At 38.1% G+C, this 22,673-nt stretch overlaps 2 protein-coding genes across 2 annotated transcripts in view; one reads left to right on the forward strand and one right to left on the reverse strand.

Moving 5' to 3' along the window:
• The window catches only part of LOC114653867 (meprin A subunit beta-like), a 38,808-nt gene extending 25,238 nt beyond the window's left edge, over window positions 1–13,570 (forward strand). The window contains exons 11-16 of the mRNA XM_051929163.1: window positions 4,238–4,705; window positions 5,742–5,744; window positions 7,942–8,118; window positions 12,552–12,711; window positions 12,827–13,025; window positions 13,468–13,570. Coding sequence (XP_051785123.1) covers window positions 4,238–4,705; window positions 5,742–5,744; window positions 7,942–8,118; window positions 12,552–12,711; window positions 12,827–13,025; window positions 13,468–13,509 — 1,049 coding nt within the window. The 3' untranslated portion in view covers window positions 13,510–13,570. The remainder of the gene's footprint in view (window positions 1–4,237; window positions 4,706–5,741; window positions 5,745–7,941; window positions 8,119–12,551; window positions 12,712–12,826; window positions 13,026–13,467) is intronic.
• Window positions 13,571–13,589: 19 nt separating this feature from the next.
• mcm3l (MCM3 minichromosome maintenance deficient 3 (S. cerevisiae), like) overlaps window positions 13,590–22,673 on the reverse strand; it is a 54,437-nt gene continuing 45,353 nt past the window's right edge. Inside the window, exons 16-17 of the mRNA XM_028803469.2 lie at window positions 18,542–18,632; window positions 13,590–13,914 (exon numbers count right to left, since the gene is read on the reverse strand). Of these exons, the coding sequence (XP_028659302.1) occupies window positions 13,716–13,914; window positions 18,542–18,632 (290 nt within the window). The 3' untranslated portion in view covers window positions 13,590–13,715. The remainder of the gene's footprint in view (window positions 13,915–18,541; window positions 18,633–22,673) is intronic.

Raw genomic sequence — 22,673 nt, forward strand, 5'->3', positions numbered from 1 at the left:
GGAAACCAGTCATGGATGGGACACCAGTCCATGACAGTACTCAGTTATGCACCATCTCACACATTAAGATAAGGGATTATGAAGAGGAATAAGTAAAGCTGACCCTGTGGTGCTGTGAGATTACAGTGTCAGGAACAGAGAAAACAAGTCAGAAAACGTATGCATGGTGTGACATTCAGGGGCGTTCAAGAGCTGTGCAGGCACTAGAGCCCTCAATAGACTCAATTATGACAAATATTTAGGAATAACAGAAGTGAAAGGCAAACATTATTACAGTGAGTGACCATTTTGGGCAACTGGTGAATGTGGCACTCTAAAGGTAACTTATCCAGGGACCAGATTTTCAAAATCCCAAACTGGGACACTTGTGTGGCATGTATACCTACACATAAAGCCCATCCTGACTGGTTTCATGCCTGCTTTATGTCATCATCATCAGAAATGGAACAGGGCATCAAAAAAAAAAAAAGGGATGAGGAAAAAATGTAATGGTGGTACTGTACTTTCTATTTTTGTCTGCTTCTTGGTTCTCATTATGATGCTGTTCAAATTTAACATAAGTTGCTAATCAATCTTTTCCCCTTGGGTAGAAATGGTTAATCCATTAGACGCTATTTGCCACCTCAAGAGGTGTGCGCTCTGGAATCCCCACATGTTTTTTGGTAAGTCAAGGGGTGTGTGATTTGGACATTGAGGGGGACCCCCCCCCCCCACCATATTAGAAGTCTACAAAGAATACTGAATGCCCTATGGACACTGAGGAGTGCTGTTTATGAAACTCAAGGTGCTGCGCTCCCAACAAGGCCTGCATATGGCTTTTGACTGGCACTACCCTCAGACGTTTTTACCTTGCCATCAGTGTTGGCTCGCGTATAGGCACTGTGGAACTGCAGCACCCCCTATTTCAACTTGATATTATCGATAACATTTAATATAATGAGTCCTTTTTTCTTTTATTCTTTCTTTATACTTGTACAATATATAATCCTTAAGCTTAATGTCAGTAGCCATCCCCCAGTTTATGAAAAAGATACAAAAATCTTTGTATGGAACTGTGCACTTCACAGTTCCAGTGGCGTGGTGTTTGGCTGTTGTGCGCATGCGCACATAGGAAGCTGCACGCGAGGCTGCGAGGGAGAGAGAGCACTGTCGCTCCCGTAGTGCCGACCCTGGCGTGCTGGTGGAAGGTGTTTTTTTTTTTTTTTTTACTCCGCGTGTGTTGTGCTTAAAAACCGTGTACCATATTCTTGAATGTGATAAAGTGTAGAATTAGATTATTATCCTGCTTCCAGCTATTCTATTTGATTCATTTTTTTTTTCGGTTTCTGAATAAATTTTCTTTTTATACATGTTTGTTTCCTTTTACACAATTTTAAAACAAAGGCTAAAAATTTTCTAGAGCAGCACCCCCACTAATTTTATTGGGACACATTGCCTGCAAACAGGGCTATCCACATCACCGCAAGGTGTGGTCCCCCTAGTAAATTAGTGACAGCGAACATAGCAAATCATTGTAATCTGCAGATAATGGAGCTTTGAGGTGGATTATAGTGTAAGGATAATACTGAGTAAAAATGTTTAGTAACTCTTGTGCATATCATCACAGGATAAATCACTCATATCTAGATAACCTTTTGTTTTCCTTGCTTTCATTTTATACTTTTTCAGTTATGAAGGTCATTTAAATTGTCTGTTATGACTTAAAGTATCACGAGGAGTGCGGTGTTGGTGTACTTGTTCTCTCGTGCTTACACTCAAACCGCTGGGAAGATTTCATAAAGCAAAAACAATTTGCCAATGCAGAGGTTTCCAAACGTGCCAAGCTGGACTTGCAGATGGAGGATTGCAGTCCTGTGCACACTGAAGCAGCCAATGACAACGACTTTCCACTCACACACAGAGTCTGAGGAGGTTTCATTAACTTACACTGGGGATCTGTTTGCCACCAGTAGTGGCTATTGAAGGTGAAAAAGAGGAACGTATACAAAACAGACAAGCTGAAACAGTAAACTAAGCTGTAGTTGATGACACACAGATTGTTGCTTCATTTTAAAACAGATCAGCTAGAAAATTCGATAATACCTTTGAATGGGAGATTTGGAGATTTTGAAATTTAAAACTGTGTACAGCGCAATCTTAAGATATCTCAACAAAAACTGAACCGTCTCAACAAATTTCTTTGAAGAAAATGTCTACCAATATCCAACAAAATTTGTCCTTTTTCAGGACCGAGTTGTTTCATGCGAACAGACAGACATGGCTATTGCAGTAGGTACTTCACTCATTATATGTGAACGCACCTAAAAAGGAGAGCTCTTTACTAATCTCAGTGGCCAGTGGCAGCTGTTCACTGCTGTTCCACATATTCAGTGAAGGAGGTCATTCAGGTGCCTGTTTGTGGTGGGGCTTCAGGCAGGGTTGGTGTGTGCACATCTGGGCTCACTTAATTTATTGATCCATTAACAGGTAGCGGCAGGTAATCGCTGTGAGATTGCCAGGTTATGTGATGGGTACACAGTTTAAAAAGTACCATAAACTATCATGGAAAGAAAGAAAACATCAAGACTTGAGAAGAGAAGAGGGTAGGCATACAATCAGAGCACGAAGAACCTGGCAAGATGAAGTAGTTGCAAGCATCCAGGCTAAGGCTGGCTGTGGGGCTTTGAAATGAATAAATGAAAGGGGTAAAAAGAGGGGATATGTGTAGACAATTTAAAGAAAACTGTCCGGTTTTTCTGTTTTGCAATAGTGAAAAGCACTCTTCCATGATGGCACTTTGAAAAAATTGTGACGTGAAATGATGCAACCATTTTCATAAACTAGCCAAACAGCGGATTGGTGATGTCACTTTTCTAATATTGAGCTGATGGGAGAACTCATAATTCCAAGAATCAATGCGTCGACATCAGCTATGACTTGCGTGGCCAACCCATGCCAAAACCGCCACATTGATTCTTGGGATTTCAGTTCTTCCACCCTTCCAGTACTGGAACAGTGACAAAGATTTGTTCAAAGCTCCCACAAGAAAGAAAACCTTTAGCCAATAAAAAAGACATAACTATCCCCCTTTAATTTAGCTGAGAGAAAAGAAGGAGAATTTTTTATAGATGTTTTTAGAGTTATCTATTGCAAAACTTATCAGTTACAGTATTTATTCATCCATCCATCCATTATCCAACCCGCTATATCCTAACTACAGGATAACGGGGATCTGCTGGAGCCAATCCCAGCCAACATAGGACACAAGGCAGGAAACAAACCCCGGGCAGGGCGTGCACACCCACACGCGGCACAATTTAGAATCACCAACGCACCTAACCTGCATGTCTTTGGACTGTGGGAGGAAACCCACTCAGACACGAGGAGAACATGCAAACTCTACGCAGGGAGGACCCGGGAAGTGAACCTGGGTCTCCTAATTGCAAGGCAGCAGCACTACCCACTGCGCCACTGTGCCGCCCAGTATTTATTGTATTACTTTATTATTTAATTATATATTTAGGACATTTTTGATAGGCCATTTTTAGAATTGTTCAATAAAGAAATGTATTTGTTCTTTGCAAAGCTTCTTGTTGTGTCTATCTGTACTCTGACTCGCTGGTCCTAGATTACTAGATGGTAGGTGTTCTTGGCTAAGGTTGAGGACGCTTGCCCATCAAAAGTGCTCATTCTAGGCCATTATAGAAACGGAATCACAATTTCCTTAAAAATAAAAGTGCACTCTGAAAAAGTCACTTGAAAAATTAAAGAAACTGTAAGCTGACATTAAGCAGCCCAAAAACTGAATAAAAGTCCCAGTGGAACTCTACGCTGTGCCAACCAGCCATTTTACATAACAAGATATTCTTAAATGTTTAATCCATTTCAGGCTCAATAGGTACTAAAGCCTTCTCAAGAAACATTGGTATATTTTTAAAGTTTTTTTTGAAATAAACGTAAGGAATTTGATAAACGAGATGAGAGTACTGTATTCAGTTCATCAAGCTAGTTTGTTTAGTTAATTAATCTCATAGCTTCTTGTTGAAGGTTGTTTAGGTTTCTGCTTCAAACCACATGTCTCAGTAGTTTTTTCCACAACCCCACAACTCTGATGTCAAGAAGTGCTTTCTGGGAGCCCATAATTTATTTACAATGCATGTTGTATTATGTTTAAGGTATACGGCGTTTCTGCAGTTTTTGGTAAACAGAGCTCATAACTATGCAGGTTACAATGTGTGTTGTATTCTCTTCATTTCAGGCAAACCACAGAATTACTGGCAGTTTTATCAGTTTAACCTCAAGGCCTCAAATAAGTTCCGTGTGGTATTTGAAGGCATAAAAGGAGCTGGAGTGTCACAAGGAGGTCTTTCTATTGATGATATCAACCTCTCGGAGACTGAATGTCCCCATCATATTTGGCACATAAAGAATTTTACTCATCTTTTAGCTACAAGCAGCCCTGGTACCTCCGGAAAGATATACAGTCCTCGATTTCACTCGAAAGAGGGATATTCTTTTCAAATTGGGTTATATTTGAATGGAACTACTACTAATCCTGGGAATCTTGCCATTTACTTTCATCTGACTTCTGGAGACAATGATGGTAACCTGGCCTGGCCCTGCCCATGGAAACAGGGAACAATGTTGCTCTTAGACCAAAACCCAGATATTCGCCATCAGATGTCTAATCAAAGAAGCGTATCTACTGATCCTAATAAAAAGACAGGTTTGTTTTGCTTATGTTTATTGCATTTTCATATTATAAATTGCTTACTACCCATCTGATTAATAATAAAAAAAAACTATTAATTTTAAAACCGACTTGAGTGTAGTTATCACATGAGGGATTATACATGATCTACACCTCACTTTGGCCAAAAAGCACATCCACAAGGATAAATGTTCATATGCTTTAGATAGGAGGATGCATAGAAAACACTAGCCCTTCAGATGACGCGAAGCATGAAGAGCAACACTAAGCAGTGCACCACTGCTGTTTGCAGTCCACGGATTTGGGACATCATTGAGCTTCTCGCCCTGTCAGACCAAGAGAGACTAGAAAACAATTAAGAGCTTTGTGTCTGTCACTTGCATCCAGGATTTCATTTACTATCTAAAGCTTGGGCCCATAAGTGAGGATGGGGACAGAGCCTGAACATTGGATATTAAGAGAATGTCTTCCATGCTGACTTCAAGAGCATGATAATAATTGTTCTTTATATTTACTGTATGTAGCATTTTTCTCATTACTTAAAGCACTTTACATAGTTGAGTGGGGATCCGCATCAATCACCACTAATGTGCAGCATCGACCTGGATAATGCGACGGCAAATATTTTGCACCAGAACACTCACCACACATTAGCTTTTAGGGAGTGAAGGGGTGAGAGGCCGTGATGGGCAATCTAGCTAGGACATCGGGATAAACCCTTCTCTTTACACAGAATGCCCTTGGATCTGTAGTGATCACAGTGAATCAGGACTTTGGTTTTACATCTCATCCTACGGATGGAGCCATTTTTACAGCAGTGTCCCTGTCACTGCACTAGGGCATTCAGACCACAGTGTAAGTGGCCCCTGCTGGCCCTGCCAACTCCTTGGTCTCCTATCCAAACATTGGCTGGGCCCAAACACACTTAGCTTCAGGTGTATTACCTGCTGCTGTATTATAACCATTTAAATTTTGTTTTAGTCAGTGTACAAGTAGGTTAAGTGACTTACTGAAGGTGACAGAAGTGTCACAGTCTGGTGGAAATACTGAGCAAGTTCTTTGTTTTCAGCAATTGCTAGTGCATAGGAGCTCATGGTTAAACACAGATTAAGATTAGTATTTTGTTGAAACAAATCAAGTTATAAAATTTAAAAAAACAGGCTAGCATTAAGAATGCCTCTACCACTGAATGCTGGACACAGCTGAACATCTGGACATGACAGCCATTTTACGGAGAGCACCTCAGCTAACTGAAAGAGCGTGGGCTAACTGCTACAGCAACATTCACCATGCCGATATGCATTTGGGTCTCCCAGCAGTCTGTTATTGTGTGGAATGATTCTTTAACACAAATTATAAAGTAGTAAATCATTTCTTCCAGAATGTATTGTTGTGGTGTGATTACGACGGACTCCTGACAGACTGTTGTGACCTGTGTTTAGTTTGCGGCAGCAGCCAAGCGGACTTAATGCAAATTGTTTTTTTTTTCTGTACTGCTATTCAGTTTTATGCACACACATGTATAATACATTTGTTTGTACAGAGCTCGCTCTACATGAACACATATATTAAGGCGACATGAACAGTGCACACCAAGCAGTAGTAAGCTAGCATTTAGAAAGGTATGTGATATAAGTATCAGACATACCTACTTGCTTAGGCATTAAAATTCTTGTGTAAAGGAATAGATTATTATTTGTCCATCCATCCATTCCGCTATATCCTAACTACAGGGTTATGGGGGTCTGCTGGAGCCAATCCCAGCCAACACAGGGTGCAAGGCAGGAAACAACCCCTGGGCAGGGCACCAGCCCACCGCAGGGCAAGCACACACACACCAAGGACAATTTAGAATCGCCAATGCACCTAACCTGCATGTCTTTGGAAGGAAACCGGAGGAAGCCCACGCAGACACGGGGAGAAAATGCAAACTCCACGCAGGGAGGACCGGGGAAGCGAACCTGGGTCTCCTAACTGCGAGGCAGCAGCGCTACCACTATTTGTGTCATGATTTATTTTTTTTGTTGTTGCAGTTATTTGGTCACCCTTGTGGCTTTGAGGCAGTACCAGAAGTGGAAAGACATCTCTGCAGAATATTTCCAACGACTGTAATGACTCATCTGTTGATTTAACTCTCTAACACACCTTACACGATTAATCTCATCTCAGCCATGCAAAACATTCCACTATAGCCTAATCAGGACAAGAGGAGAAACAGAATCACTTAGCTCTGCCGTTTCAAATAAAGAACTTCATAACCAAGTGGTTCTGCTTCCCTTTCCCAGTGATGTGAGAAATTGGTCCTTCAAATATGGTGGGCTGGTGGTGCCTTCCATGCGGAATGACCACCCTACTGTAACCTCCACTTCCTCTTTGCACTGCTAATGGGAAAACATTGTCATTTTGTCTTTTACAAACAGCATGTCATTTTCTTAACGCAGATTACAAGCACTTGAAAAATATGTCTGTGTGTATGCAGTCATCGGTGTAGAGATCCAGAGCAGGGGTCCTGTTCCAGTCCAGTTAATTAGTAACCAGTCCTACGAATAACAAATTTTATTTAAGTTTATGGCTTGTTGGGGTTTTCATTCTACACTGTTTTATTTTCTTCCAAGAATTTCTTTCAAATGATTTGTAGCCTGAAGAGGACGAGTGATTCTCAGTCCTTCATTTTTTTCTCTCTTCCATTTCCATCTAAATATCTTATTCAGTGAGATAGTTCAGGATGAATACACACAGGTAGAAATGGAAACAATTTAAATGGAGAACGGCTGGTCCTGCTAGCTTTTGCATTTTGTTGCTAAGACTATAGAAAACAGTAAATGCAGCTGTTTCAAGACTAAAGTAAGCAATTATGAGTGGGGAATCTGCAATAACTGCTTCAACGGCAATAATTAAGAAATTGGGTTTACTTATATATATATATATATATTAGTGCATCCAGAAAGTATTCACAGCGCATCACTTTTTCCACATTGTTATGCCTTATTCCAAAATGGATTAAATTCATTTTTTTCCTCAGAATTCTACACACAGCACCCCATAACGACAATGTGAAAAAAGTTTACTTGAGATTTTTGTGTAATATATATTATATATATATATATATATACATACACACACACACACACAAAAAAAAAAAAAAAAAAACCCACCCCTACAAAAACCAAAAGCAGCTTTACAGACCCTGATCTAGAGTGCCAAGATATACAGTAATTGTCTGCACTAAAATATTTTTTTTATTCTTTTAGATGGAGGATACTTTTGGGACAATCCTAGTCAAGTTGGAAACAAAGTAACAGATGAAGATGGAAACACCTTCTTTCGGGGTCCCGGAGAAGGCACATCGTCTTTTCTAACACATGAAAGACTGAGAAGCAGAAATTTCATTAATGAAGATTCAGTGATTTTTCTCTTAACAGTGGAAGGTAAGCAGTACACTTTAGGTAGAGGGGAGAGTCTTCAGGCTACATAACCTGGATATGTAAAGAACATTGGTAACACTTTAGTTTAGGTACTGCAAAAATGCATCTATTACTCATCTACTCTTATGTAACAGGACCTTAACAACGGCTTCTTTTGGTCTTCATGACACTTATAAAACATCAGTTGATATGTTACTCTTCTCTGCAGTGTGGCATATTGACACAATGGTAAAATTACATGTTACTATGGAGAATACACAGGTCTTATACGAAATATGGAACATCAAGAGAAGTGTGTTCAGTTAAGCCAACTCAGAGCACTACAAAGAGAGGTTCTGTTAGTAGGTCACATTACAGAGATGAAGAAACACTTGACTGATGCTTGTTAAGAGTTAAGAAGACCCAAAGAAGTGTTTAAGGACTTGATACATAATAGTAAATGGGAGACTCGTTTCTATTCTGTAGCTTTCAGTGACCTTCACTGATACCGATGGTTGATTTCCCTACTCTTAGTCATCTTCTTTCTTTTTCTTTAACTCACTGCTGGCTGTATTTTGTTTTACTGTACTTTATTTCTATTTATGTTCATTATATGTGTTTCAATGTAAAACACTTTAGCTACAGCATTACTGATGTCCTTTAAAATGTGCTCTATAAATAGATATTCAATAATCATATGAACACGGTCTATGGATACAATATTTGAACAGGTCCCATTTATAGGAAAAATCCACCAAATAGAAACAAGGTAAGACATCCCACATAAACATGGAGAATATATGAGCTCTGGTCAGGATCTGAACTGAGGATCAAGTACTCTGAGCTAGCAATTGGTGTGTCTATGCAAATATCTGTCATTGTTCAGTATAAAGTCATACATCAGTGCTGGAACAAAAAGTGGTAAACCGGTTGATCAGGGTGAATTATTTGGTACCAAAAGGCACCAAATTTAAAGACAAGCTAAAATTAGCTCTGTCTAACTAAGGTTATAAACCTACAAAAAGTTTAAAGCAGTGATGTTGATCCCTTTCATGTTCTTGAATCCAAAAGCTCATGGACCATGTCAGACTTACTGGCTGAATCGTGTCATTTGAGAACCTCTAGGAATCGGAAAGGATAACAGATCATGCGACTCGCCAACGACTTCTTTTGATAGGAAAATGAATGTACTCTCTCATAATACCGATGACTGTACAAGTATTTTTAAGGTAGGGCAATTTCAGCCAGTCTATGCCCGTCGTTCTGTTGATGTACAAACATCAGAAATACATGCCTCTTCAGTTTTTGTGGTCCAAAACACCTGTTCATCTTTATTTTCTTGCAGCTGTATTGAATGGAACTCATTTACAGCCAAGCGCTTGTTTCCACGTACAGAAGCCACCTCTACAACTTAAGACAAAACCAAGCCTGTGACTACTATAACAGAGTGGTTAAGCATGTCACACTACATGACTGGTGGTCAAGGAAGCGTAGTACAACCCACTAAGATTTAAAAGAAAATCGGTTTAAAAAAAAAAAAAAAAAAAAATCAAGTAGAGTGACAGGAGTTTAACAGTCCCTTTGAAAGAATGCTTGGAAGAGGCCTTTGAAGAGAGCTAACCAAATACAAATAGCTAACCAGAGGCTGTTGGTGAGCTGGAAGGGAAGCAAAGTATCTCCCAGTGGAATTTGGCTTCAGGTGGCTTTCCAGCTTGTTTTTTGACTAAAGCCTTCAGCTACTTCGGCATCAAGGGAGAGAGAAAGAGGAGAGCCATCTGCAGCATCTCCATGCCGTAGGGAGCCTTAAGGTAGCTGTGTCTCAAGAGACGAGAGCAATGGGGGCAAATTGTTAGTTAGCTAGCAGAACAGATGCTGGGGGTCTCAACAGCCTTGGCTGGATTTCCTGGTGGAAGGTGTATGATGTTGATAGACCTCAAAAATCAGAGGATCCCAGATACATCAAATGTGTGTCCAGAAGCATCACTAGATATATTTGTATAGTTAAGGTAGATAATTCTCAGTTTGAGATTCAAATACAGAATGGATGGAGATGATACACAAGGAGTAGTGTGCTTTTAATTCTGTTTTAAACATGAATCCTTATGAAGCCCCACAAAAAGCCTCAAAGAGCAACTTCAAAAGGGTAGGAGAAAAAGTTAAATTTGAGTTTATGCAGAGTATCACAAAGCTTTAGAAAAGATAAAAATGTTGCATTTAAATAGGTTGTGCATCTGCAAAGTTGAGGAATTACAAGTAGTCTATAGCAGAGTATGGAAGACATCACTTGCTTAGAAAGCCAGAGGATGAGTTTGTGTTTTTCACTATAGACATGTTGTGATTTTAATACTCCAAGTCTAGGCACTGATCAACTGTTTGAAAAGTACATTATATGAATAGTAAACACTCCTAACGCAGTTTATAATAAATGTACACAGCAAATGAGAAGTTCAAGTACCAAGAAAGAAAATGTATGGTGTAACATACAAGTGTTTTTAGATGTGGTTATGTTAAGACAGTAGTGAGACCAGCTATGCTATATGGGTTGGAGACGGTGGCACTAATAGGAAATCAGAGCTAGAGGGGCCAGAGTTAAAGATGTTAAGATTTGCATTGGGTGTGATGAGGATGGACGGGATTAGAAAGGAGGACATTAGAGGGTCAGCTGATGTTGGGAGACAAAGTCAGAGAGGCGAGTTTGCTTTTGTTTGGACATGTGCAGAGGAGAGATGCTGAATATATTGGGAGAAGGATGCTAAGGATAGAGCTGCCAGGATAGAGAAGAGGAAGGCAAAGAGGAGGTTTATGGATGTAGTGAGAGGACATGCAAGTGGTTTTGGTTGTGACAGAGCAAGATGTAGAGGACAAGAAGATATGAAAACCAGACGATTCGCTGTGGTCACCCCTAATGGGAGCAGCCAAAAGAAGATGACGACACGACTGAAATTGTTATCTTAGATGGCAGATTCCAATTCAGTTGAAGTAAAGATTCATGTGTTGCTGTTAGTTGGATGTGGAGCATCTGCAACTAATTATTGTTCAAATTTCATAAACAAAATTTTTCAAAATAGCTAATGGAGATTTAAATTCTTATGCTCAACTATCAAAGTACAATCGATGGTTGCATCCGAATAAATGTTACATAGCAGATCATTGTGAAGCTTTGTCGATTAATTACAGTCGCAGAGAAGTGTTCAATCATTATAATCTTTAGACAATGCAGCTGTGAGGTTGATTTTAGTGGAATGTAAAACATGAATGCATGTTTAATCACTGTAGTGTAATGTGTCACAGACCAATCTTTCATACATTTCTACATAAGTTGTGTTTATTTTTTACGTTTACTTACATGAGCGTCTGGTTGTTACACACTTAGATTTCAAGGAGCATAACAAACAAGCTGCTGTGACAGCGGATCAGACAAGCCAATACGTAGCCACAGAGATAAGTGCAGATTTGGGCAAAGGCAGAAGCTAGACCGTTCGCATATGGCAAGACCTTCCCCTGTACTCCGGAAAAGTAAGGGATGGCACTTAAATTGATTGTTCATTACCATACAAGGTCATTACTACTGTATTGAACATATAAAGAAATGAATACATTAATATACATCTAAAGTTGTACCTTTCTTAAATGGTAATTCTCATGTCATCCAACTGTGTCCACATCTAACCCCTCCCCCATCCAGAAGCGTACTTGCTTCAGCGTGCACGACTGCATGGTGTTTCACTTTTTTATCATCTGGAGTCAAAGGAGTAAAAGAAATACATTTTTAAAATAATGTACAAGCTGAAGTCCCTGCTCTCAAAGTCAAATTGAAACGGTAAACTAATGCATACTTGAAGTCACTCAATGTTTGTTTTTAGTTTGTTAATATGCTTTTCAATGGTAGATTTAAATGTGTACATCACACTGCATTCAAGATACCTCAATGATAATTGAACGGTCTTGACAAATTTTCTTGAAGAATAAGTGAACATGAATAAGAAATCCACCTGAAATGGGGAGATCATGAATAACAACTTCATACACAGACCAAAGGACAGTGTTTCACTGAACAGGAGATAAAAACATTAATGTGATTTGCAGAATGAGGCAGTAGGGTAGAGAAACATTATATATATTCTCTCTGTAGTAAATATCAAAGACTTCACATTTTTTGTAAGGTGGAGTACTTACTGTTCGACTTGCTCAGGGTCACATAATGAGCAAACTGCAAACTTATACTTTAAGACTGACTGATTATTTCATGGCCTCCAGTGTCTAATAGGCCCATTTTGCATAGATTATGGCTGTAAGTACTTTGAACAATTTGGAGTTACAATTTTGTAGTCTAAAGATGATTTGATATAGGGACGTCATTCAGTGTAATAAGCCAGCTTGTGAACCAATACAAAAAGTATCAATGTTTTATTATTTAACAAAAAACGCACTATGTACAAAATGACTTTTCATTATAGATGTATCCCACCTACTCAAGACACAGGATATGCCAACATCTACAAGTCCACCATTGACTGAGAAGCCGGTAACTACTTTACCTCCTGAAAAGCTCTGCAAAAAAAATGTATGTGAAAATGATGGAATCTGTGTCGAGTTAGACATGAAACCAACTTGCAGGTAAAGTACATTTATTTAATAACAGAAATTGAAAACATTTAACCATAAATAAAAAGGTCTGGCTGTTATATTAGCTGTCATAGTAATTCATAAAGTGAAAAACTTATTTTTCCAGATGTGCAGTAGGTGAAGATTGGTGGTATTTTGGGGAAAGATGTGAAACAAAAGGAAGAAAAGAGGACACAGTCATCACAGCTGTAGTATCTTCTGTTGTGGTTTTTGCTGTCATGCTTGTTATTACTATAATAAGTACATGCTGTCTTACGAAGAAATACAAAAAGAAAAGCAAACATCAAGGAATGATATTAGAAAATGTAAGTAGAAAAGAAAAAAAAAAAACAAAAAAAAAAAAACTCAAAAACATAACAAAATGAGTCCGGCTATTATGGTGATGAAATGAACTGCTCCATATGCCTTGTTCATTGCAAAATTTACCAATTAGTGCTTAAAAACTTCTCACAGCACATGCCATACACTCAAGTGCTTTCACCTCATAGGGGTGAAGTATGTTACTTTCATACTTCATTAACTGCAAATTCACAAACACTAATTTTAGCTGTTACTCAAAACAACTTTTTTGATTAGGTATTACTAAGATTTGAATGTGTAAAGCTTTAGGTATAAACAGTTTTCTGTTCCCCGAGAAAATCAGCCAGTTTAGTAGGATTCATGTTTGATTTTTCTCATGTAATCTGTATATAATCTGAGATGAATTTAAAAGATAACATTCTCTGAAAATCTGTTATTTATTTGCAGAAGAATGCTGTACAGACACACTACGTCAATACAGGAATTTGAGGAGGAATGAAGAAGACGAAGGAATTTGAGAATTTTATCTAATTTCAAACAAGGCATTTCTAGATTTTTATTCATGTTGAAGGGAAAGAATCAATTTTCACTGTAAAACAAGCAAGTACTTAATCTAATGCAAAAATGTTTATTTATACATACAAATAGAAAAATGACATTGTAAAATAAGTACAACTTGCAATCTGAATACATATTTAGATTAAAAATACAACATCATCTGAAACCATAACTTGGTTATCATCTTGCATTTGATTTAGCGCTTGTTTTACCTCATCTACTTCAAAAGGATCATCATTTCCTTTATTGATAAGTTTGACCAGATCTGCAATTGAGGTGGACTGAGATCGGGTAGCTTTAAAAGCTTTTAGTAGCGCAGCCTTAAATAACTTCATTCTGGAAAAAAAACATTGAAGAAATAGGTCACCAATTAATGTATACAAAGCATGGAAATCAGGTCTGTTGATTCTTTTCCCCCCAAAAACACTTCAATATATTTTTGCTCATTAAGACATAGTGTTTATCACCATCAACGGAAGGCTCCTCTACTAAACTAGGGAATTATAGTGCCAGGATTGCAGAGTAATCTAATTTTCACATCTTTCACCACTTAAGACTGTCTTATACAATCTGAAAAGAAAAAAATTACAGTTTAGGACAATCTAGGAGTACTTCTACTGTTTTTCTACACCAAGTCAAGCCAGTTTTAATAGTTACAGCATGATGGGTTTTGTGGACAGAGGGCGTTGTCACTGCTGCTGTAGGAAAATTCAGTTTGTTTACTCTGGATCGTTTTATGGAAGAAAGGCCCTGACCAGCCCAAATCCCAGCCTGCATTCTCTTAGAGTGATCCTCACCAGGAAAAACAAGGTTTAAAAACACCAGGAGAGTTATACTAGATCAGTATTCTCTAAGAGGTATCAAAGGTCTCTAGATGTTGTTAATCTTTCAAAATAACAGGAATCACGTTTTGCACATCAAGCTTATGTATAAACCAATATAATGTGTAAAGTCCAAGATATGCATTGTTAACTTATTTAACTTACGCCTGGCCACATTCCAACACAGCTGGAGTGTCCTCATCCACAAAACCGTGGAAACCACTGCACCCTTACCTCCCTCCTACTCATTGATTCTTGCACACTATATGGTGTATTGTTGTTTTGTAAATTTTTACATATTTATGCACAGACACATTGTATACAGTAAATGTATGTAATTTACCCTGGATACAGATTACAGTATGTTCAACATAACACAGTGTAGACAAAGTTCCACTGAATTAATCTCCTACCAGTATTATTCACATAATAAAAGAGTTGTTCCTATACCTCCAAATCAGTATGGCTTCAGTCAAAACAAAGAAGTTTCTTTACATCCATCCATCCATTTTCCAACCCGCTGAATCCGAACACAGGGTCACGGGGGTCTGCTGGAGCCAATCCCAGCCAACACAGGGCACAAGGCAGGGAACCAATCCCGGGCAGGGTGCCAACCCACCGCAGGACACACACAAACACACCCACACACCAAGCACACACTAGGGCCAATTTAGAATCACCAATCCACCTAACCTGCATGTCTTTGGACTGTGGGAGGAAACCGGAGTGCCCGGAGGAAACCCACGCAGACACGGGGAGAACATGGTTTCTTTACATGTTCGTTTATTTATTTTTTTTTTAAATGAAAAATGTTTTGTTTCACAAAAATGAAAATAGGGAAACTATTACCATTACCAAAATGATTAATTAAATGCTTGCATCAATCTCTGATTAGCCCATGCCCCATTATATGAGTGATGCATATACTGTATAAAAAGTGTCAGTTGACCAAACTAAAAAATTGTTGCTTAAAAAGGCGGAGTGGTGTAGGTTCTTTGTAGTTTCCGCAGTTATGTATTAAGGAAGCATTTTGTCCCCAAAAATGTTTACATTTCTACACTACACATAAATAACCTTAAAATGTTTGAATATATATGTAATAACACCCGTCCTTACTATGCCACTGTATTAATACATAACTAGCATATAACTCATCATATGGTCAATGAACAATGCTGTTCAAGTCAGGTAATATACAAACAAGGAGAAGCAAGGACGATGGGGAAAAATGGAAAACTGCTCGGTGAAACGGCATTAAACACAAATTACATTTGGAGGGGACTAAACGGGAAAACAGGAGTATAATACAGTGGGTTATAATAAATTAAAGAAGCAATACAGTTAAAGACATGTTTATATACAAAGAAGAGGACATTGTTTCTGCAAAGTGATTTCTAGACGGCTATGGGTAAGTTTTTTGAAACAAGAAACAGAACATAAAAAGAGTAAGGCAAGCATAAAAGGTAAGCATAAGAACTAAACATTTAAAATGAGAAAAGACTCCATAATTCAAAATCAAACTGCAATTTACTTTCATTAAATATTTATATCCCCAATTTTATAGTGCACGGTGGCGCAGTGGGTAGCGCTGCTGTCTCTCAGTTGGGAGACCTGAGGACCTGGGTTCGATTCCCGGGTCCTCCCTGCGTGGAGTTTGCATGTTCTCCCCGTGTCTGCGTGGGTTTCCTCCGGGCGCTCCGTTTTCCTCCCACAATCCAAAGACATGCAGGTTAGGTGGATTGGCGATTCTAAATTGGCCCTAGTGTGGGTGTGTTTGTGTGTGTCCTGCGGTGGGTTGGCACCCTGCCTGGGATTGGTTCCCTGCCTTGTGCCCTGTGTTGGCTGGGATTGGCTCCAGCAGACCCCCGTGACCCTGTTTGGATTCAGCGGGAAAATGGATGGATGGATTTTATAGTACAGAGTACAGTACATAACTAAGATGGCTTAGACAAAAATCCTGCATATAAATTCATAAAACAGACTACAGTAAGAAGTTCAAATAACCATGCATTTCTCTAATGATGCATAAAGTGTACAATTTAAAAAACATTAACAAATATATAACATTAACCTACTAGGTAAATGGATTAAGAATATCTTGAGCTTCCTTTTGTTACCAAGGTGTTGATTTTTTTTTTTGGCCAAAATAGCAAAATAAAAAGCACTCACTTGAGAATCAAAAGGTAAAAATGAGTACAATTCTCAATGTGATAAAACTGGCATTAAATATTTAAATGCACACTTATTTTTACTGGCATTAAGTTCTTGTGCGTCTTTCTAGCTTTAAAACACTACTACATAATTTTCATAAAGGAATTTCTCTATACCTAATAAGTTTAGCAACGATAAACATCTGGACAAAAAAAAAATTTTAAAAAGTAACTTTTCGTTAGATTATTCAGCTTAATTTAAAATCTCCAATACAGTTAAATGTTAACTGAACATGAAAGGTTTCCATTATTAAGTATTAGGGTTACCTCTTATTCTTGAATTGGTAGGCACCAGATATCACATGTGCCATTAGCTCCTGCGTATGTTCAAAAATTCATATGTACTGTACATATAGTTAACATTGCCATACATGTTGAATATTACTAAAATATTGTAATTAAGAAAATTGTAATGAAAATACACTATACAGGGACTTTTTGAATATCGGACAGAAACAGAAACTGACAACTATCATCTAATTCACTTCAAATTATACATACATACATAAATAAATACATACACTGTACATACATACACACACACGTTCAACTCTAGAAACGGACAGTGATAAGAGGTGAAAAATAGACACCTCCATTCATTCACTTTCCAAAGTTGACAGCCTTGGGTGCAAGGGAGGAACCAATCTTGAGTAGAATGGGAGGGCAGGATGGACGGAATATATAGCTGTAATATTGCATTTAATAAAAAGGAGCCAACCATTCCCTGGACTTTCAATGGCTTTGAAGGCGACCTCAGCTAGCTTCAGCATTAGGCCCCTCTTCTAATGACCGTATTTAAAAAAGGGTTTGACAAAGTAGTACAGGTAGTCCCCCAGGTTACAGAAATCTGACCTACAACTTCCGAATGGTGCTGCTGCTGCGACGCATGCGCCTCAGTAACTGCCACTCTGTCATCTTCGGCCTGGGGACGCTGCAAGTGGTGGCTGGACGGAGGCTTGAGGAGGGCGATTTCGCTGCCAGCGCAGTGTAGCGTCCCTCGGGCAGCTCCCGGCGGCAAGCAGTTTCACTGCCTGCCCACCACACACAGCTGCCCCGTTAATTCTCGGTGGGCGGCTGGTAATGCTGCAAGCGGTGACCTGGTTGTGGCTGAACAGGGGCCATTGAGGGTGAACGGGGAGGCGGGGGGTAACATTGTAGTGTGCATCGGATGGGTGCCTGTTAAAATGGGGACGATTCACTACCCGCCTTTGGCCACACCGTGTTCGTTCTCGGTGGGCAGACACTGCAGGCAGCATACTGTAGTGGAGGTGACTGAGGTGGGCTGGTGGTGAACCGCCTCTCGCCACCCCCATTCATTCTCAATAGCAAGCCTGCTTGTACCGTTACGTACATAGCAGGAAGTTGTCTTGTCAGTACATCAGACATGTTGACGACTGGTGCCTTCCCTCTGCGATAGCATGTATAGTGCTGTCCAGAAGAGCTCATCTTAACCTTTTGTCTTCACCCTCAAGAATGTCTTTGAAACACAAATCTGATGCAAGTGCTGGTGATATAGTAAAGAAGAGAAAATCCATCAACATTGAAAATAATAATAAAGGTCAGAGAGGTGAAACTCCATCATTCATTGGCAGAGCACTTGGTTACAGTCAGTCAATAGCATTTATTAAAATAATGTACCTGTTCTGACTTACATACAAATTCAACTTAAGTACAAACCTACAGTCCCTATCTCGTACGTAACCCGGGGACTGTCTGTATTCCTATTCTGTTAAAATGACGCACAATAAAAAAAGTAATTCTTTCTGAAATATTTCATATATAGCAACATAATGCACACTGTATGTCAACATCTTAACAACTGGGTTTAATGAAATATTCATTTTCTGAACTATTGTATCTCACTTGAATGTTAAAACAAATACCAATGAAAAACTGCAAATGAATCCGTACAAAGACAAAAACTGAAAATACCTGTCACGGCTAAGATGAATTTTTTTCTTTTGACTGCTGCCTTCATCCACAGGAGATTTTCTTGTTAGCTTTGACTTTACAGTTGAAAAACCTGTGAATAGGTAAATTAAAAAAATAAAAAATTTGGTAACAGCATGTAGGAACCCCTAAAATTAAATTCCACAAGAAAAATGTTTTTTGCCATGGGAAAAAAAAATTGAAAATATGGAGAAAAATGGAAAGCTTATGTATATTTACAAACAATACTGTCATATATTCAGAGTCTCAATATAAGTAAGAATTTCACTGTACATGTGTTGATACTGAGCCCATCAAATATATTCACAAGATATAAAAATTATTTCCCAGGTTATCCATCAGTTTTAAATACTGAATGCTATGAATTATTGAAAGGCTTTAAATTGCACACGCCTGACAAACCCAAAACAAGGGGTTTTTATAACTTAATTTTCCAGTGATAGAAAGTGCACTTCATACAGATAATTCTTAATACTCAAACTGCTATATGTAATCCTGCTATTAAGGTTCACAACAATGACTATACAAATATGTTTAAGTAATTTTTTTTTCAGAATTTACTGTCTTAATCTTCTTTGTTTATTTATCTGGTTTGTACAATGCTATATACTGTATATTCTGCCGTTCTTTATTTATTCTGTAAGTGCCTTGAGCATGGGAAAGGCGCTATATAAATAAAATGTATTATTATTATTATTAATCAGCAAGTTGGTTAAATATACAAATGTGTCACTAAATGATAGTAAAATGGGACTAAAGATATTTATACTCTACAAACTGAATTTAAGAGAATCATGAGCAGCTGCAATGGAGAAGGGGCCTTATATATCTGATAAGTTATCACTTGATATCTGATAAAGTAGAAGGTGTCAATATTTTTTTTAAATAAAAAAGAAAAGCATACATAAGTAGATAGCTTGGGGGGAAATAAAAGCATGTTAAAATTAAGTTCTTGTAATACAGAGGCATTTGACTGTAAATAAATGCTAAAAATAATTGGTTACTATCATTATGAGTAATAAGCAAGAACTGTAATGGAGGCCATTATGTCACTTAAAGTAAACTGTTTTATAGAGTCTGCTTAGTTTTGAAAATGAAAACTCCCAAGTATTTTTGGTATTTCTTCAAAATTCACACATGTGCACCCTATGAATTAAATTCAGTTTTAAATGTCATGTCATTATAGCTGCAATGTAAGTGCTATGTTTCCTGCATGGTTTATGCATATGTGCCACATAGGAGGGAATACAGCCATTCCTGTTGAATGTTAGAAAGTGCATCCTTCAGCCAATTCTCTCATGGAGGACCTTCACCTTTTGTTTAAATGGTGTATTGGTTATTTAAGTAGAACATGCTTCAAATTAAGTTAAATTCTAAATGCCTTTCTCATACTTATATTTTTTCTTTTAATGCTATGCTCAAGTACTTAAACTGTTGAGTGAATGTATTTACCTATAGTTTAATACAACACACACTTTCTCCATAAACTAGGTGCAATACAGTAGTACAAAGGTTCTAGTGTAACACATACTCTATAAGTAACAAATATATAACAATTAAGTATTTATATATTTTGTAATTTACAATGCAGTTTAAAAGTATTTAAAATATTCAGCAAAACCAAAATAATTTGGATCATTTACTTTGTTTAAATTTTCAGAACTTTTTTTGATTCTTGTACGTAATCTTAAGCCACTGCCGGACTGTCAATTTTGAAAATGTTATGCAAATGTTATTTCACCAGGATCTTTAAGGGAACATTTTGTGAAATGTGCAGATAGGTGCGCAAAAGCCAAAACACTGTGTTCCCAGTTGATTGTTCATACTGAAGACTTTTACACACACCCCCACACACAAACGATTAAAGTGCTGGGGTTCCCACATCATATGGTCTATTCTGATGCCCTTAAAGTGTTCGCTAGAAATGCTTGACCTCTCATTAAGGACAGATTAAATACTTTCCAACTCCAAATTTACTTTGGGAATACTCTCTAGGTCAGGCATTTTCCATTTCAGCTCTAGGGCTACCACTTCACTTTTTTTTTTTTGTAATTTATTAAATGGACTATTATTTCAAGTACTTTTTTTTTTTTTTTTAATTTAAAATCAATCGTATATGACGTACCACCCAGCCAACATACTTTGGTGCAAGTGATTTAAACTTGTCAACACCATGCTGGCGAGTCCCAAACTTGACCAGATATTTGGCCCTCTGTCCCAAAGCATAGGTCCTACATTTGTAGCCCCCGCCTTAAATACTCAAGGGGCATCATCTGTGGCATAATTAATTACAGTTTATACCAAACTACATCAGCAAATTCTTTACTATAAGAAAATAAAAGAAAAATCCAATAGGCAGATGAAATGCTTGGCATCACAGTACCTTTAGGGTTAATTGTCACATTTTCAGAGAATGAGTGTTTAAGTGAGAATATTGCCAAATAAAGTAAATTTGTAAAGTAATTATGTTTTGATAAATAGCTAACTTGTTAGCAGAGGCCTAGACTGGACTTAGAAAAAAATTTAGACCCCAAGAAATGCACACAAATTTACAAAATGACTGATTTCAACAGTGCTGTAGATTTCACCAGGACTGTGTACAAATGGAAGAAGCCATGGATGGGCATTTTGATACACACACCCCCTCACAGGTACTCACATAACTCAGAGCTACCAAAATGACATTATGCACAACCCTGACAGCAAGAAAATTGTTTAAGAGGCAGAACATCACTAAAATATATTTTTGATAAAGGCTAAATTAAGACGACAATTTTTTTTTTTTATTGAGTTCAACACAAGACTTAGCTTTTTCTCTCCAAGAGCACCTAGACTGCCGATATTTAAAGAGCCATCTACAGAAACGGATAAACTGCCTTGCAGTTGTACTGTACTTGTAAATTTAGGAGTCTCAGAAAATAAGAGTTAAGAAACAAACTACAATGCAAAATAGACATGCAATTATTTTGCATGCATTATTTTTAATTAGTGTTTTGAATATACTAAACCATTTTGGTAACTAATGGGTAAATGTAACAAAATTGTGAAATTCCCTTTTTGGCAGCAGGTCCAGTATTTGATGAGAATACAATGCGACCCTGCTTTAGCATCAATACAGGATCATCACGTCATGACTCATATTGTATGCTAATCATGGGTCTTCATGGAATAGGATAACTGATCCCTCATCGCGCGGTTTTAAACACTCACTTGACAGCAGGTTTAAACCACAATTGTTTAGCATCCTCTTCAAAACATTGCCAATCAAACTGTTGTACTAATGGCACTAGTGAATGCTAGGCACAACTCCTTAACTTTACACTTTTTGTTAAAGGACAAACTAGACTAGTTTTTAAAATGGAACATTAACCTGAAAGAAAAATGATGTATCTGTGTGCTTAAATGATTTTAAAATCACAACGCTAACAGCATGTAAATTGAAGTTCTCATGCTACATTTATATTCACAATAAATTGCAAGAGAATACACAAACTGAATGGCACCCCGGCCAGGAAGCCATGATAAAGGAAGAATATGGAAGGCATCCTGACTGGGTTGGTTAGTAGTACTATTCCCAATTAGGAGGCCAGAGGGAAACTGCGTCCCAGAGCCTAGTGTTCCTCCAGTGCACTGGGTGGCAGTATTCCTCTGGTATGATTCCTGTTTGAATATCCACAGGGCTGCATGAGAGATGTAGTTGTGTCTAGCAGCCCTGTTGGGGTTCTCAGTTGCCACTAGGAGGAGCTGCTGGGAGCAGGTTCCACTGTTAGGTTCTACCAGATCCAGAAGTGCTTCCAGGTGGGAATCCTTTCACACTGGAAGTGCTCCAGAGTTTGTGTTGAAAAGCAGCCAAAAGCAGGATTTGAAAAGGGTATGCTCAGAGGAGAGTGGAGGTACAAAAGGAAAGAAAAGGAATGGGTACTTATTTACCAGGTGAATTTCTCTGTAAAATGTATTTGCACCACCTACAGGTCACAAAGTATAAAGATCCCCATGTATTTCACAATCCATAATTTTCAGGTAAGTTAATAAATTGTTTAATATTCACTAAATTAATGCTAAAAATATTCATTTTATTGCTGCCCTAGTTGCTAGCCCATCAGTAGACATTTTA

The sequence above is a fragment of the Erpetoichthys calabaricus genome, chromosome 6, assembly GCF_900747795.2.
Source record: "Erpetoichthys calabaricus chromosome 6, fErpCal1.3, whole genome shotgun sequence".
Taxonomy (NCBI): domain Eukaryota; kingdom Metazoa; phylum Chordata; class Cladistia; order Polypteriformes; family Polypteridae; genus Erpetoichthys; species Erpetoichthys calabaricus.